Here is a 16,462-nt window from a genome sequence, read left to right on the forward strand (position 1 = left end):
TTGACATGAAAAAGATTGAGCACCACTGATATAGAAACATACGTTTTTCAGAAAACTGTTGAGATTTAGGAGACATGTAGAATTGGCTTCAGGTCTCAATGGGTTAAACAACAATGTGGACACACACACACACACACACACCAATGTGAACACGCACGCAACAATGTGGACACACACAACAATGTGGACACACACACAATGTGAACACGGACACAACAATGTGGACACACACACATACAACAAGGTGAACACACACATGATGTGTGTGTAGTCATCAGTATGTACCTTGACATGGTGTCCATCCATGTAGTGCACGAATGTGTGCGTGTGTGTGTGTGTGTGTGTGTGTGTGTGTGTAGTCATCAGTGTCTACCTTGACATGGTGTCCATCCATGTAGTGCACTCGCGCGTGTGTGTGTAGTCATCAGTGTGTACCTTGACATGGTGTCCATCCATGTAGTGCGCGCGTGTGTGTGTGTGTGTGTGTGTGTGTGTGTGTGTGTGTGTGTGTGTGTGTGTGTGTGTGTGTGTGTGTGTGTGTGTGTAGTCATCAGTGTCTACCTTGACATGGTGTCCATCATGTAGTGCATGTGTGTGTGTGTGTACCTTGACATGGTGTCCGTCCATGTAGCGCGTAGCATCTCTGAACAGTCGGTACATGACAAAACCATTAGGATCTATGCTGTCTATGAGAGGGTACGCTGTCTGAAAACACACACACACACACACACACACACACACAGGTTATTTGTAACTCATTGCATAATAGTTATAATCTTTCAATAGTTAGACCCTCCAGAAAAACACGGGCTAAAATCCTTTATTACGCGGGCAAAGATCCTAGATTTTGCGATGAAATATGCAGGGTTTTTATGTGATTTTATGCGGTGAAATTGCGTGAAGTTGCAAAATATGCGGAAAGTTGCAAAATATGCGTATATTATGCGATGCGATGAGCATATTACACGATGCGATGCGCATATTATGATCATAATATGCGATGGGATGCGATGTGCATATTATGATCATAATATGCGATGGGATGCGATGTGCATATTATGATCATAATATGCGATGGGATGCGATGTGCATATTATGCGATGCGATGTGATGCGATGCACCCTTTTTGAAAAAGTTTTACCCCCGCATGTGCGATAAATTATGCGATCGCATAATCACATTTTTCTGAGGGTCTAAATAGTTGTTTTTATTTAGTACTTTTTGCTTTGCTTCTGCGTCTTATAGGTTTAAAAAAAATCTGGAAGTTTTAGCAATGAGTTAGACCTGGCGCTCACATTGTGTACATTCAGATGAGAAATCTAGTTGTGCAAAATAGTAAATGTAATTAGTGGAGAACTGACGATGAGCCGAGCAGTTTGTTAGCAGCACTCACTATATCATTTATGAAGAGGGGTCCCATCAAAACGGACGGGCAAAATTCAAGCACACTCGAACAAGGACTTTAACCCATTGTGACCTGAAGCCGATTCTACGCGTCTCCTAAATCTCAACAGTTTTCTGAAAAACGTATGTTTCTATATCAGTGGTGCTCAATCTTTTTCATGTCAAGGACCCCCAAAATTATATGTATTTGGCTGCGGACCCCCATCAAAATATTTTGTTCCAGGGACCCCCAGAAGCAAAGATTTGAGTTAAAAATGTTCGCTTTAAAAATATATTATGTTCAAAGATTTGCACACATTTTCATGATTTTTCAAAAATAGCAGATATACAAGCTCATAGCGCGGCACCGAGTGCCGCGCTATGAGCTTGTATATCTGCTATTTTTGAATAGCCTAAAGTGTAAAATATGCTTTTTAGCTCAAATCTAAAAATGACACAGTTCCAGGTATTAATGGGTTAATATGTTGACAGGGCTACTACACCTTTACTCAAGTTGTTTTGGACTTTATATTATTCTTTTATATAGTTCTGCATTGGTCTCCAACCACTGCAGCGTCAGAAAATATTGAATTATTGACTCAGGAATGTGACTAAAAATAATAAGAATCTCCATGAATTCAAGGCTTCATGGGGTGAGTAATTGATTCTTTTAAGTATTCCTTTAAACATGTTACGCGATAATCAACGGGGAGTCGCTCATTATTGAGAAATAAACCCTGAACGGGTGATTGGACCCCAACGTGAAGCGGAGGGGACTTTATCCCCCTGAAGGGGTTGATTTCTCAACAATGACCGACTCCCAGACCTATGTGTGGGCAGTTCAAATAGGGCCTAAAACATGTATTGTAACATACATTAAAACATGTATTGTAACATACATTAGGTCTATGTCTAATTCTGTCAGGTTGTTTTTTCTCTTCAATTATTGTAATCTTGTTTTACTTTATTAGGTGAGGAACAATTATAGATTTTATTTAAGTGATTTATTCCATTCATATTCTGTTAATATTTTATTTATTTGTATACGACTTCATTTTGGTTATTTGGTCCTCAACGGTTAGTGACACACTTTTCGGCTAACCGTTTAACCGCCCCATCACTAATCCACAGTCCAGCCACTCCAAGGCCTTTAAAGCCTGATTTATACACAGCCAAAAATGTGTTTGTGTGAGTGTGTGTGTGGCTCTCACCATGCCAGTCTCAGCAGTGAAGATAACTATTTCATATAGAGGTGCTAGTTGTTGGAACAGGTAGTCGATACCGGGTCGCTTCTTGAAACGCCAACCTGTGTTTAACTGGGGAGAACAGGAAACACACACACATCACATGATATAAATCAAAGAGAGAAAACGAACATGATCTATGCCTACTAGTCAGTGTTGCAATCCATAGCATCTACAACGTGAGCAGATGCTCTTATCCAGAGAAACGTACAAGTGTGAGATCAGTACATGACATGAACTGTAGTCGACAAAACAGACAGGTTAACATGAGAACAATTAAGTGGCAAAGGCACTAGGATACCAGGTAAACATCTGCACAGGATCTGTGAGTGTGAGAGAGAGACTGAGAGAGTGAGAGTCACATAACTTGAGCGCTGTCTGACCGATCGACTTCAAACTTTGCGTATGTATTAGAGATGCGCGGATGGGTTTTTTTGTCACCCAAATCCGCGTTAACAAGTTCATTATCCATCCGCCATCCACCCGCGGTAATTATATCATCCTATTTATAGATCCGCACCAACCGCACCAAATAATTGTTATTTTCCTGACGTTAGTTTTCTTATAAACAATGTTACTCACCACTGTCGCGATGCAGTGACTGTATACAATCCACAACCATGGTAACAACAAGCGCACGTCTTCATTGAGTTACTTTCGCTTTCAACCACTTTGTTGCCATGTCGGCTTTTTATAAGCTTTTTATAAGCGACTTTTGGGCTTGTTTGGCACTTGTTTTGTTTTGGGCTTGTTTTCATAGACCTGGCTGCTTATTTCTCTCGCAAGTTGTCGCAACCTGGCAACACTGGCTGGCTGCAAAGCAACATGTAGTGAGCGGCTATTTTGTGCCTGGTGTAAAATGACGTAATATTAAAATACTACAAACGCACACACGGTGAAATTTAGTGATTTTAAAAGCTATTAAAGGCCTATAGATTGATATCATTAATTTAATTCCTGCATTATTTCACCCGCGGTTTATCCAATATTAATTAATAATTATATTTGATTGACCCAAATCCACCCAAACTGCGGTTAACTGCGGCAACCGCGGCTAAAACCGCGATCCGCGCATCTCTAGTATGTATGCATCATGCCAGGTTGGAAGTCGTTCCGCCCGGTGGGTGACCAGAGCCCCAAATCCCCAAAAGTCTCTGTATCTGTCTGTGTCCCATTTAACTCTTTGACTGCCAGAAATAAAACATAATTTTGCCAAGACACTGCCAGCGATTTTCAAGTGTTTTCACTCACCTTTGAAAAATAATAGAATATTTATCTCCAGTATGATCGATCTCCCGATCACTTTAAAAGACGTACGGAGTCTGGTAGAATTGGGAAAAAAGCGAGCCACCGTGACCATCCGTTGTAGTTGTGGCCAGTTGAATGTAGGCGTATTATTATTATTATAGGATTGAGGTGGAGTCTGAAGAGGTGACTGCTAGGGGGTGAGGTGGAGTCTTAAGAGGTGAGTGCTAGGAGGTGAGGTGGAGTCTAAAGAGGTGAGGTGGAGTCTAAAGAGGTGAGTGCTAGGGGGTGAGGTGGAGTCTGAAGAGGTGAGTGCTAGGAGGTGAGGTGGAGTCTAAAGAGGTGAGTGCTAGGGGGTGAGGTGGAGTCTTAAGAGGTGAGTGCTAGGAGGTGAGGTGGAGTCTAAAGAGGTGAGTGCTAGGGGGTGAGGTGGAGTCTAAAGAAGTGAGTGCTAGGGGGTGAGGTGGAGTCTAAAGAGGTGAGTGCTAGGGGGTGAGGTGGAGTCTAAAGAGGTGAGTGCTAGGAGGTGAGGTGGAGTGTTAAGAGGTGAGTGCTAGGAGGTGAGGTGGAGTCTAAAGAGGTGAGTGCTAGGGGGTGAGGTGGAGTCTGAAGAGGAGTGCTAGGAGGTGAGGTGGAGTCTAAAGAGGTGAGTGCTAGGGGGTGAGGTGGAGTCTTAAGAGGTGAGTGCTAGGAGGTGAGGTGGAGTCTAAAGAGGTGAGTGCTAGGAGGTGAGGTGGAGTCTAAAGAAGTGAGTGCTAAGGGGTGAGGTGGAGTCTAAAAAGGTGAGTGCTAGGGGGTGAGGTGGAGTCTTAAGAGGTGAGTGCTAGGAGGTGAGGTGGAGTCTAAAGAGGTGAGTGCTAGGAGGTGAGGTGGAGTCTTAAGAGGTGAGTGCTAGGAGGTGAGGTGGAGTCTAAAGAGGTGAGTGCTAGGAGGTGAGGTGGAGTCTTAACAGGTGAGTGCTAGGAGGTGAGGTGGAGTCTAAAGAGGTGAGTGCTAGGGGTGAGTTGGAGTCTGAAGAGGTGAGTGCTAGGGGGTGAGGTGGAGTCTGAAGAGGTGAGTGCTAGGGGGTGAGGTGGAGTCTGAAGAGGTGAGTGCTAGGGGGTGAGGTGGAGTCTGAAGAGGTGAGTGCTAGGGGGTGAGGTGGAGTCTAAAGAGGTGAGTGCTAGGGGTGAGTTGGAGTCTGAAGAGGTGAGTGCTAGGGGGTGAGGTGGAGTCTGAAGAGGTGAGTGCTAGGGGGTGAGGTGGAGTCTGAAGAGGTGAGTGCTAGGGGGTGAGGTGGAGTCTGAAGAGGTGAGTGCTAGGGGGTGAGGTGGAGTCTAAAGAGGTGAGTGCTAGGGGTGAGGTGGAGTCTGAAGAGGTGAGTGCTAGGGGGTGAGGTGGAGTCTGAAGAGGTGAGTGCTAGGGGGTGAGGTGGAGTCTGAAGAGGTGAGTGCTAGGGGGTGAGGTGGAGTCTAAAGAGGTGAGTGCTAGGGGGTGAGGTGGAGTCTTAAGAGGTGAGTGCTAGGAGGTGAGGTGGAGTCTAAAGAGGTGAGTGCTAGGAGGTGAGGTGGAGTCTAAAGAGGAGTGCTAGGGGTGAGTTGGAGTCTGAAGAGGTGAGTGCTAGGGGGTGAGGTGGAGTCTGAAGAGGTGAGTGCTAGGGGGTGAGGTGGAGTCTGAAGAGGTGAGTGCTAGGGGGTGAGGTGGAGTCTAAAGAGGTGAGTGCTAGGGGGTGAGGTGGAGTCTTAAGAGGTGAGTGCTAGGAGGTGAGGTGGAGTCTAAAGAGGTGAGTGCTAGGAGGTGAGGTGGAGTCTAAAGAGGAGTGCTAGGGGTGAGTTGGAGTCTGAAGAGGTGAGTGCTAGGGGGTGAGGTGGAGTCTAAAGAGGTGAGTGCTAGGGGGTGAGGTGGAGTCTAAAGAGGTGAGTGCTAGGGGGTGAGGTGAAGTCTGAAGAGGTGAGTGCTAGGGGGTGAGGTGGAGTCTGAAGAGGTGAGTGCTAGGGGGTGAGGTGGAGTCTGAAGAGGTGAGTGCTAGGGGGTGAGGTGGAGTCTGAAGAGGTGAGTGCTAGGGGGTGAGGTGGAGTCTAAAGAGGTGAGTGCTAGGGGGTGAGGTGAAGTCTGAAGAGGTGAGTGCTAGGGGGTGAGTTGGAGTCTGAAGAGGTGAGTGCTAGGGGGTGAGGTGGAGTCTAAAGAGGTGAGTGCTAGGGGGTGAGGTGGAGTCTAAAGAGGTGAGTGCTAGGGGGTGAGGTGAAGTCTGAAGAGGTGAGTGCTAGGGGGTGAGGTGGAGTCTGAAGAGGTGAGTGCTAGGGGGTGAGGTGGAGTCTGAAGAGGTGAGTGCTAGGGGGTGAGGTGGAGTCTGAAGAGGTGAGTGCTAGGGGGTGAGGTGGAGTCTAAAGAGGTGAGTGCTAGGGGGTGAGGTGAAGTCTGAAGAGGTGAGTGCTAGGGGGTGAGGTGGAGTCTGAAGAGGTGAGTGCTATGGGGTGAGGTGGAGTCTGAAGAGGTGAGTGCTAGGAGGTGAGGTGGAGTCTAAAGAGGTGAGATTTTTCAGACTGTTGTGGAAGATGGGGAGTGATGCAGGGGACTGAGGGGAGAGGTCAAAGCTCATTCCATAGCTTGGGAGACAGGAGGGAGAAGAGTCTAGGACGTGTGGAGCAGCCATGCAAACAGGGCCAGGGTGAACAAGGTGACAAGATTGGGCAAGTGCTGCACCAAAAAATAATAATAATAATTGGGGGACCAAAAACATTTTAGGGTGTGGGAACACCACAGTGTTAAGCTGTGCTGTTGTCCAGTATTCTTCAGATTTGTACGCATTGACTCATAAATGTTGTTTCCCAGATGCTCTCTGCTATCTTCACTGGGAATGTGTGTGTCAATCCATGTCACTAAAGCCAGACATCCATGCTGACATATTAGGACAATAGCAACTAACAGACCATGGCCATTTAAAATGTAAAAGGTGATAAATCTTATCCTGTTCTACCTTGCATGTCCTCCACGGTGTGTGGTTTTTCACATTGTTCAAACTAGTGACTGTTTGTCAAGGTAGCTATAGTGACTATCAGACTTCCTGGAGCAGGACTTTACAATAAGACTTGCACTGATTAATATCACGTATTGTGATTAGTCAGTTTTATTTTGAAGTCCCTCCACAACATCCTGCTTTCTCCTGTGAATGACACGCAATAGACCAGCGCAGCCTTTGCAATCAACATGCCAAATGTAAAATAATAATAATGTAAAAAAATGTAAGTAAAATGCAAAAAAAATGTATCTCGTCAGATCAGCAGAAAATTACACAAATGACCTATTTTGGATTCAAAACTGCAATTCTGGCAGAAAAGCGACAGGTTTGAATGCCTGGTGGAGCATAGGGAAGAGGGGACAGATGTCCTGTGTTAGCTGATCTACGTGTGTGCGTGTGCGTGTGAAGGGGTGTAGGTGAGTGGATCATGTCCTGAAGGCATGGGGTTGACCTGTCCTCGTTTACCTTGTCAGGTCATCACCAGTGTTACACACACATCTATCCATCCAGCCACCTACCTCCTGTATCGTATCCATCTACTGTATCTATCTATTTATCTATCTATCTACTGTATCTATCTATTGTATCTATATATTGTATCTATCTATTGTATCCATCTACCCATCTACTGTATCTATCCATCCATCCACACACTATCTACCCATCTATCGATGTATCCATCGTTTCTGTCGGGCAGAAACCTCTCATCTCTTTTTGTGTTTTTGCGTAAATCAACGCTGTACTTTATCATACTACAGAGTCACACAAAAGCATCAAAAGTAGCAGTAGCTATCAGATCAGATGCACAAGCTCCTGTATCGTATCCATCTACTGTATCTATCTATTTATCTATCTATCTACTGTATCTATCTATTGTATCTATATATTGTATCTATCTATTGTATCCATCTACCCATCTACTGTATCTATCCATCCATCCACACACTATCTACCCATCTATCGATGTATCCATCGTTTCTGTCGGGCAGAAACCTCTCATCTCTTTTTGTGTTTTTGCGTAAATCAACGCTGTACTTTATCATACTACAGAGTCACACAAAAGCATCAAAAGTAGCAGTAGCTATCAGATCAGATGCACAAGCTCCTGTATCGTATCCATCTACTGTATCTATCTATTTATCTATCTATCTACTGTATCTATCTATTGTATCTATATATTGTATCTATCTATTGTATCCATCTACCCATCTACTGTATCTATCCATCCATCCACACACTATCTACCCATCTATCGATGTATCCATCGTTTCTGTCGGGCAGAAACCTCTCATCTCTTTTTGTGTTTTTGCGTAAATCAACGCTGTACTTTATCATACTACAGAGTCACACAAAAGCATCAAAAGTAGCAGTAGCCATCAGATCAGATGCACAAGCTCCAAACGTGTCGCCAAACGTGTCGCGAAGCGTTGCATTGAGCTTGTTGTTGATCTGCTACTTTTTTATTTAAATCCTGAAAAGTAACAGTTTTGGACATATGAGGTTTCCACCCGACAGACAATATTCGGGGGCTGCCCCCCTTTCTCTCGTGTGTGTGTGTGTGTGTGTGTGTGTGTGTGTGTGTGTGTGTGTGTGTGTGTGTGTGTGTGTGTGTGTGTGTAACTCTAGCAGCAGAGCAGCCGTTGGGTTGTTATTGGCTGACACTCGTAGGTCGTGACCTTTTCCACTCAGGCCAGCGCAGCCAGCGTCGTCTGCTGTCTGCCACACTACACACACACACACTCTCTCTTCTTGTTCCATCTAGTTCTCCAGACTGGAGTGTGTGTGTGTGTGTGTGTGTGTGTGTGTGTGTGTGTGTGTGTGTGTGTGTGTGTGTGTGTGTGTGTGTGTGTGTGTGTGTGTGTGTGTGTGTGTGTGTTCTACAGGTAGGACAGGTGAACAATGAGGAACAGCTTAACTGTTTTGGCGCGTGTGTTTGTCTGTTGGCTCATTAAGTTGGCAGGTGTCGAGTCACGCCTCTCTCTCTCACACACACACACACACACACACACGCACAAACCTGCGACACGTGCCACTTTGCTCGCAAACACACAGAGTACCTGATAAGGGGTGTGTGTGTGTGTGTGTGTGTGTTTTGGAGGGGTGGGTATCAACAGGTGGTCAACACACTCAGGTGACACACCCCCAAAAACACTGTTGACCCGTTTTACACCTGCTCCATTAACCCCTTCCTGCCCTTCATTCTGCACTGACGCACAGTCCACAGGACCAGAGTATAGTAAAAAAAATAAGTTTAAAAAAAGAAAAGTTGGAAAATAGATAAGGGACTATCTCAGATATTTATATACTATTCCACATGTAGACCAGTGATTCTCAAATTTCATTTCAAGGACCCTCGGTTTTGTATGCATTAGGAAAGTGTACAAACAAAACCAAATGGACCATTTGGTTTAATTTGTACACTCTCAGAGTTACAGACCCATAAGGGTCCATTTGGTCCATTTGTACACTTTCAGAGTTACAGACCTGCAGTGGTGGAAAGTAACTAAGTACATTTACTTAAGTACTGTACTTAAGTACAATTTTGAGGTATTTGTACTTTACTTGAGTATTTCCAATTTCCAATACTTTTACTTCTACTCCACTACATCTCAGAGGCAAATATTGTACTTTTACTCCACTACATTTATTTGAACACTTTAGTTACTAGTTACTTTTCAGATATAAATTATTACATTATAAAACATACATTAACCACTTTAGCCCTATTTTATACATAGTCTATTTGAAAATAGCCGATCTACAAGCTCACAACGCGTCGCAGCGCGACGCGTTGTGAGCTTGTAGATCTGCTATTTTCAGATATTTAGTACTTTTACTTTTGATACTTTAAGTACATTTTGATGCCAATACTTTTGTACTTTTACTCAAGTAAATGTTTAATTCTGGACTTTTACTTGTAACAGAGTATTTTCATATTGCAGTATTGGTACTTTTACTTAAGTAAAGAATTTGATTACTTTTTCCACCACTGCAGACCTGTAAGGGTCCTTTTGGTTCCAAACTCGCAGTGCGAGGCATTGTGAGCTTGTAGATCTGCCATGTTCACAATATTTATCTGAGGAACCGAGTCAAACTAAAGTAAATACCTCAACTCCTACAATTCAAGTGCTTGTCCGGGTGGGGGGTCCCCAGTTCAAATATAATTATTATGGGGGGGGGGGGGGGTCTGAAATTGATTTGGGTCACATTCCCATGGTTTACAATGGGGAGCAGTATTAGATTGCAGTATTACTACAGTACTTACAGACCACTCTGGATGCAGTAGCACATCGGTTAGCTCCAGCACAAGGGTGTATGGAGGTTGGTAGTAAGGTTCTTTCAGAGGATCAGGCAGCAGTTTGGGGCTGGTGGGTTCAATGATCATCTGAGGATACATCACACATTAACCCATTAAGACCGGGAACGCATCTGTGTCATTTGAAGATTTATTTGGCTATACAAAAATAGCAGATCTACAAGGTCATAGCGCGCTATGAGCTTGCAGATCTGCTATTTTTGAAAAATCTTGAACATTTGTGCAAATCTTTGAATACATATATTTTCTTGAAATATTTTTAACCCAAATCTTTGCTTCTGGGGGTCCCTGGAATAACATATTTTCGGCGGCCAAAAACATAAATTTGGGGGGTCCTTGACAAGAAAAAGTTTGAGCACCACTGATATAGCAACAATAGATTTTCAGAAAAATGAAGACATTTGTTGAGACATTTGACAGTTAGCTTTAAAAAAATATATATATATTCAAAGATTTGCACAAACTTTCACGAGAAAAAAAAAGCATATCTACAAGCTCGTACATGAGCTTGTATGTCTGCTATTTTTGAATAGCCAAAGAAATCTAAAATGACAGATGCGTTCCCGGATTGGTTGTTAATGGTTAACACCATTAATCGCCGCCGCGATCATCCTTTCCCTCCAGCGCATAGCGGGGGGGAAAAAAAGCTGACCAGCTCTTGCCGCACGTGCGCGTGTGCACAAACGAGCACGGAAATTTTACCACACCACCCTTTAGTAGGGGGTACTAAGCACAAAAAATGGCCAAATCGTTACGCGGCGGATAAAAGCATGAAATTTGATACAGATGTCCCTTGGGTCATCCTAAAACATCCTAGAAGGGGTGCCCAAAAAAATCTTAAACAGGAAGTGACTTATGGACAAAATTCAAAATGGCCACCTAAACTGTTGACCGTTGACTCAAAAGACACCAAAAGAATCTCCAAAAAGCATAAAATTTGGCACATATGTCCCTTGGGTCATCCTAAGACATCCTAGAAGGGGTGCCCAAAGGAATCTGAAACAGGAAGTGAGTTATTGACTAAATTGAAAATGGCCGCCTAGTGTTGTCGATTGACTCAAAAGACAACTAAAGAATCTCATAAAAGCATACAATTTGGCACACATGTCTTTTTGGTCACCCTAAGACATCCTAGAAGGGGTGCCCAAAGAAATCTTAAGCAGGAACTGAGTTATTGACAAAATTGAAAATGGCCGCCTACAGTGTTATCTATTGACTCAAAAGACAACTAAAGAATCTCATAAAAGCATACAATTTGGCATACATGTCCCTTGGGTCATCCCAAGACATCCCAGAAGGGGTGCCCAAAAAAATCTTAAACAGGAAGTGAGTCATTGACAAAATTGAAAATGACCGCCTACAGTGTTGTCGATTGACTCAAAAGACAACTAAAGAATCTCATAATGGCATACATGTCCCTTGGGTCATCCTAAGACATCCTAGAAAGGGTGCCTGAAATTATCTGAAACAGGAAGTGAGTTATTGACTAAATTGAAAATGGCTGTGTACAGTCTTGACAGATGATGCAAAAGACAGTCTCTCAATGGAAAACACTCGTCCCACACGGGCTGCACTACTACAATATTCAAATCGTGCAGCCAATCTAGCATTTGGTCCAGAAGCCTGAAAGCTATGCAATCTCTACCATCTCCTGACAAATAAATTAAAGTCGCTGATTCGTGGACACCTTTATGGACACTCTTGCCAGAGGCTGCTTAAGTTTGTAGAGAACTCAAGTGTGGCTGCAAAGCTGAGCCCTTCTGTTCGAGAAAGTGTAGATGCCGGGATGCTGGGTTACCTTGCAGAGCATTATGCCAATGTGCTGGTAATTGCGAAATGGCACACATGAATGTAGTTACTAAACACTAATCACAAAAAAACAGTAATGATCAAGAAGAAAATACATGAGAAGATAGAGTGTAAAACAAGCAAGAAGATGTAGAGTGCAAAATAAATAAGATGCAGAGAGTAAAATAAGAATATGCAGAGTAAGATAAGATGCAGAGTAAAATAAATGAGAATATGCAGAGAGTTAGATAAATAAAGAAGATTCAAAGAGTACAATAAAAAAATTATGCAGAAAGTAAAATAAATAAGTGATGTAGAAATGAAAACAGAAGGTAGACTACAAAATACGGCAAGTTATGCACTGCATAACCTGTCGTATTGAGTCTGCATAATATGCAGACTGCCATGGTCAACTGTTTAAACAGCCATTTAGAATTTCTTCAACATGGTCCCTTCCTAAAAAGTTTAATAAACAAGCAAACAAATAAATAACCCCTTCTAGGATATATTAAGAAGCACTCAATGTACGTACCAAATTATACACTTTTATGACGTCCCCTTATGTTTTCTTTTGTGTCAACTGCTTTTAGGCGGTCACTTCCTGTGTAAAACCTTTTTGGGCACCCCTTGTAGGATGCGTTCAGATCACCCAAGGGACATTTGTACCACATTTCATGCTTTTATGAGATTCTGTAGGTATCTTGCATCATCTTTCAACACTGTAGGCGGCCATTTTCAATTTAGTCAATAACTCACTTCCTGTTTCAGATTATTTTTGGCACCCCTTCTAGGATGTGTTAGGATGACCCAAGGGACATATGTGCCAAATTGTATACTTTTTGGAGATTCTATAGGCTTTTTGAGTCAATCGCCAACACTGTAGGCGGCCATTTTCAATTTAGTCAATAACTCACTTCCTGTTGAAGACTTTTTTGGGCACCCCTTCTAGGATGTCTTAGGATGACCCAAGGGACATGTGTGACACATTTTATACTTTTTGGAGATTCTTTAGTTGTCTTTTGAGTCAATCGACAACACTAGGCGGCCATTTTCAATTTGGTCAATAACTCACTTCCTGTTTCAGATTTTTTTGGGCTCCCCTTCTAGGATGTCTTAGGATGACCCAAAGGACATGTGTGCCACATTTTATGCTTTTTGGAGATTATTTTGGTGTCTTTTGACTCAACGGTCAACAGTTTAGGTGGCCATTTTGGATTTTGTCCATAACTCACTTCCTGTTTAAGATTTTTTTGGGCACCCCTTCTAGGATGTTTTAGGATGACCCAAGGGACATCTGTATCAAATTTCATGCTTTTATCCGCCGCGTAACGATTTTTCACTTAGTACCCCCTACTACTTCAACTTCTCCGCGCGTCCTAAATAATCACCCGCCTCTCATTGAAAATGAATTACATAGGCGCGTCAGCCGCTCCCCGTCTGAAACGAGTCAAACGACCCAAAGAGTTGTGAGACCTGTGGCAGATTCTACAAAAGGTCTTCTAAATCAGTAGTTCTCAAACGTTTTCGTGCCAAGGACTCCCAAAATGATATGTATTTGGCCGCGGAACCCCATCTAAATAACACAGGATTAAGTAGTTAATCAGACTAATCTATAGTTGATTATAAAACATCTATTAGGATTTTTCTTTGCGTCGATCAATTGATATACAAGAAAGAAATATAATAATGAAAATAAAAAAGAACCTTGCTTCTCGATTATTCGGTTATAAATCATTTATTGGTTCCAAATATGCATTTGGATATATTTTCAGTTAATTGCTCAGCCTTTACATCATCATCAAACATCATGCATCACTGATACAATACAGTGCAGGTAAGAGCTTATGTTACCATCTACTGTACCTGTCTGTAGTCTTGAAAATACTTGAATGTTCTCTTCAGCTGCTGGACCACTGGTGGATCTGGAACACACACACACACACACACACACACACACACACACACACACACACACACACACACACACACACACACACACACACACACAATTATTAAAGTCACGTCCCTCAGCAAGGCAAGGCTAGTTCTTTGTATAGCACATTTCAACAAGGCAATTCAATGTGCTTTACATAAAACATGCGCTGAGATAATAAGACTGAGAATTAAGACACATTAAAAAGGGATAGTTCACCCAAACAATTACTTATTTTCTATCAATTACTCACCCCATGAAGTAATCGATAGAAAAAAAGTTATTTTGGGGGTGAACTATCCCTTTAAGGCAAAATAAAACATTATAAAAAGGCCATTTGGATATAATATATATTTTTTTAATAAAACGAGTTCCAGCAGACCAGCAGTTTTTTTCTGGTTGTTTGTTCCAGATATGTGGAGCATAAAAACTGAATGCTGCTCCTACGCGTTCCGATTCTGGGTTCTAGCCACAATCATGATTTTATCCATATATATTTTAAATATGTGTTGGGCTTGTCTGCCTTTATATAGTACAGTAGAGACATACAAGAAATAGGGAGAGAGAGACAGGGGGGACAAGCAGCAAAAATGGTCAGGCTCTGGAATCGAATCCGCAACTTGCTGCATTAGATCCTATATGTGGCATGTGCGTTAACCCATTAAGACCTGGAACTGTGTCATTTTTTGATTTGAGCTAAAAAGCATTATTTTACACTTTGGGCTATTCAAAAATAGCAGATATACAAGCTACGAGCTTGTAGATCTGCTATTTTTGAAAAATCGTGAAAATGTGTGCAAATCTTTGAATATATATATTTTTAAAGCGAACATTTTTTACTCAAATCTTTGCTTCTAGGGGGTCCCTGGAACAAAATATTTTGATGGGGGTCCGCGGCCAAATACATATAATTTTGGGGGTCCTTGACATGAAAAAGATTGAGCACCACTGATATAGAAACATACGTTTTTCAGAATACTGTTGAGATTTAGGAGACATGTAGAATCGGCTTCAGGTCTCAATGGGTTAACTACTAGGGCTAGGCCCTCCACAATCTTAAAATTTGAAGAATTATCATACAAATTATTGTGATTAATTCCCCTTCTTACATTTTTTTTTTTTTCATTCATATTTTTATTGGAAGTTAGGTACAAGATCAGTTCACTTCAGTACGATCACATATCAAGCTTATTTTAAGCATATATGAAAAGAAAACTGTCCATCTTCAGCATATGATCATTCGTATTGCCTTTTTCCTTAAATGTTTTTTCTTTTTTTTAACAAACATAACAAACAGACATCAGAGGGGAAAAAAAGGAGCAATTTAAAATAACAATAAGAAGAAGAGCATGGCATATAATATCGCTTTTGAGAACAGAAAATATGAAAACAAAGACCAGATAGAAATAGAGATATAGGAAAGGAGATGTGGAGAAATGGTTACAGGGATTGTGAATATTTTGGACATTGTGTCAAAATAATTTGTCCAGAGGTTAATCAGGAGCGGACATGAATAAAACATATGGGTTAAATTACAGGGTGGATAATGACATTTGTCACAACTGTCCGTCACATTAGGATAGATTTGCGATAGTCTAGCTTTGGAGTAATGAATTCTAAATAGTACTTTAAATTGTATAAGTGTGAGACGTGCACAAGTTGAGCTTGTGTGGAAAGTGCTTAGGGCAGCATCCCCAGTCATCGAAAGTCAGCCCAAGTTCAGCCTCCCAGGCCTCCCTGACTCTATTGTCGGGGGCGTCATCCAAGGACAGTAGATCATTATATATTCTTGATATTTGCGATTTTTGGAATGGGTCAAGGTGGATGAATTCTTCCCAAACCCCTTCTTACATTTGTTCAATATTTTAACTAGTCCAAAATTCACTTAACCTCAGATCAAACGCTTGGATGGGCTACGTCGTACCCAATACCAAATCTGAGGCAGGGAAAAAAATCATTGCGTTTTTTGGGCCCTGGTCGTGGAATGATCTACAGATCAGATTAAAACTGGCTTCTCTGATCCCCCTAGTGACTTTTAAGAGGATTGCTATGGGCACACTCTCCAGCCATTGCTCCTGCTTTGACGAGTAGCAAATGCTGTGATCTTAGTTTTATATTAGCTTAGTATTTTCATGATGTATTGTTGTTATTAGCCTTTTAATAGTCTGTATTTGGTGCTATTTAGACTATCTCTGAGCCTCCCTTGGTAGTAGGTTTTTGGTATTACGGATGTCATATGTTTGTCTTTGTCATGTCCTGTATTGTTGTTACTGGCAGAGCTGTGTAACATTTACCGTAAATTTCGGACTATCTATGGATTTTTACAGCTAACGGCCACTAGGGGACCTCCTAAATCTATGGATTTTACACCTGCAGCTTATAGTCCAGTGCGGCTTATATATGTACAAATCATTCAATTTAGCTGCTGCGGCTTATATTCAGGTGTGGCTTATAGTGCGAAAATTACGGTATCTTCTCTTGGCCAGTGCACACCCGTAAAAGAGACTATGGTCTCAATGTGATTTTACTGGTTAAATAAAAATAAAATAAATTAA

The 16,462-nt window shown here is 42.1% G+C and overlaps 1 protein-coding gene across 1 annotated transcript in view; it reads right to left on the bottom strand.

Annotated features, from left to right (window-relative positions):
• timm50 (translocase of inner mitochondrial membrane 50 homolog) overlaps window positions 1–16,462 on the bottom strand; it is a 70,931-nt gene that overhangs the window by 14,844 nt on the left and 39,625 nt on the right. The window contains exons 5-8 of the mRNA XM_080428996.1: window positions 13,838–13,896; window positions 10,136–10,255; window positions 2,595–2,699; window positions 607–705 (exon numbers count right to left, since the gene is read on the bottom strand). Of these exons, the coding sequence (XP_080285122.1) occupies window positions 607–705; window positions 2,595–2,699; window positions 10,136–10,255; window positions 13,838–13,896 (383 nt within the window). The remainder of the gene's footprint in view (window positions 1–606; window positions 706–2,594; window positions 2,700–10,135; window positions 10,256–13,837; window positions 13,897–16,462) is intronic.

The sequence above is a fragment of the Gymnoscopelus braueri genome (genome assembly GCF_963280865.1).
Source record: "Gymnoscopelus braueri genome assembly, chromosome: 5".
Taxonomy (NCBI): domain Eukaryota; kingdom Metazoa; phylum Chordata; class Actinopteri; order Myctophiformes; family Myctophidae; genus Gymnoscopelus; species Gymnoscopelus braueri.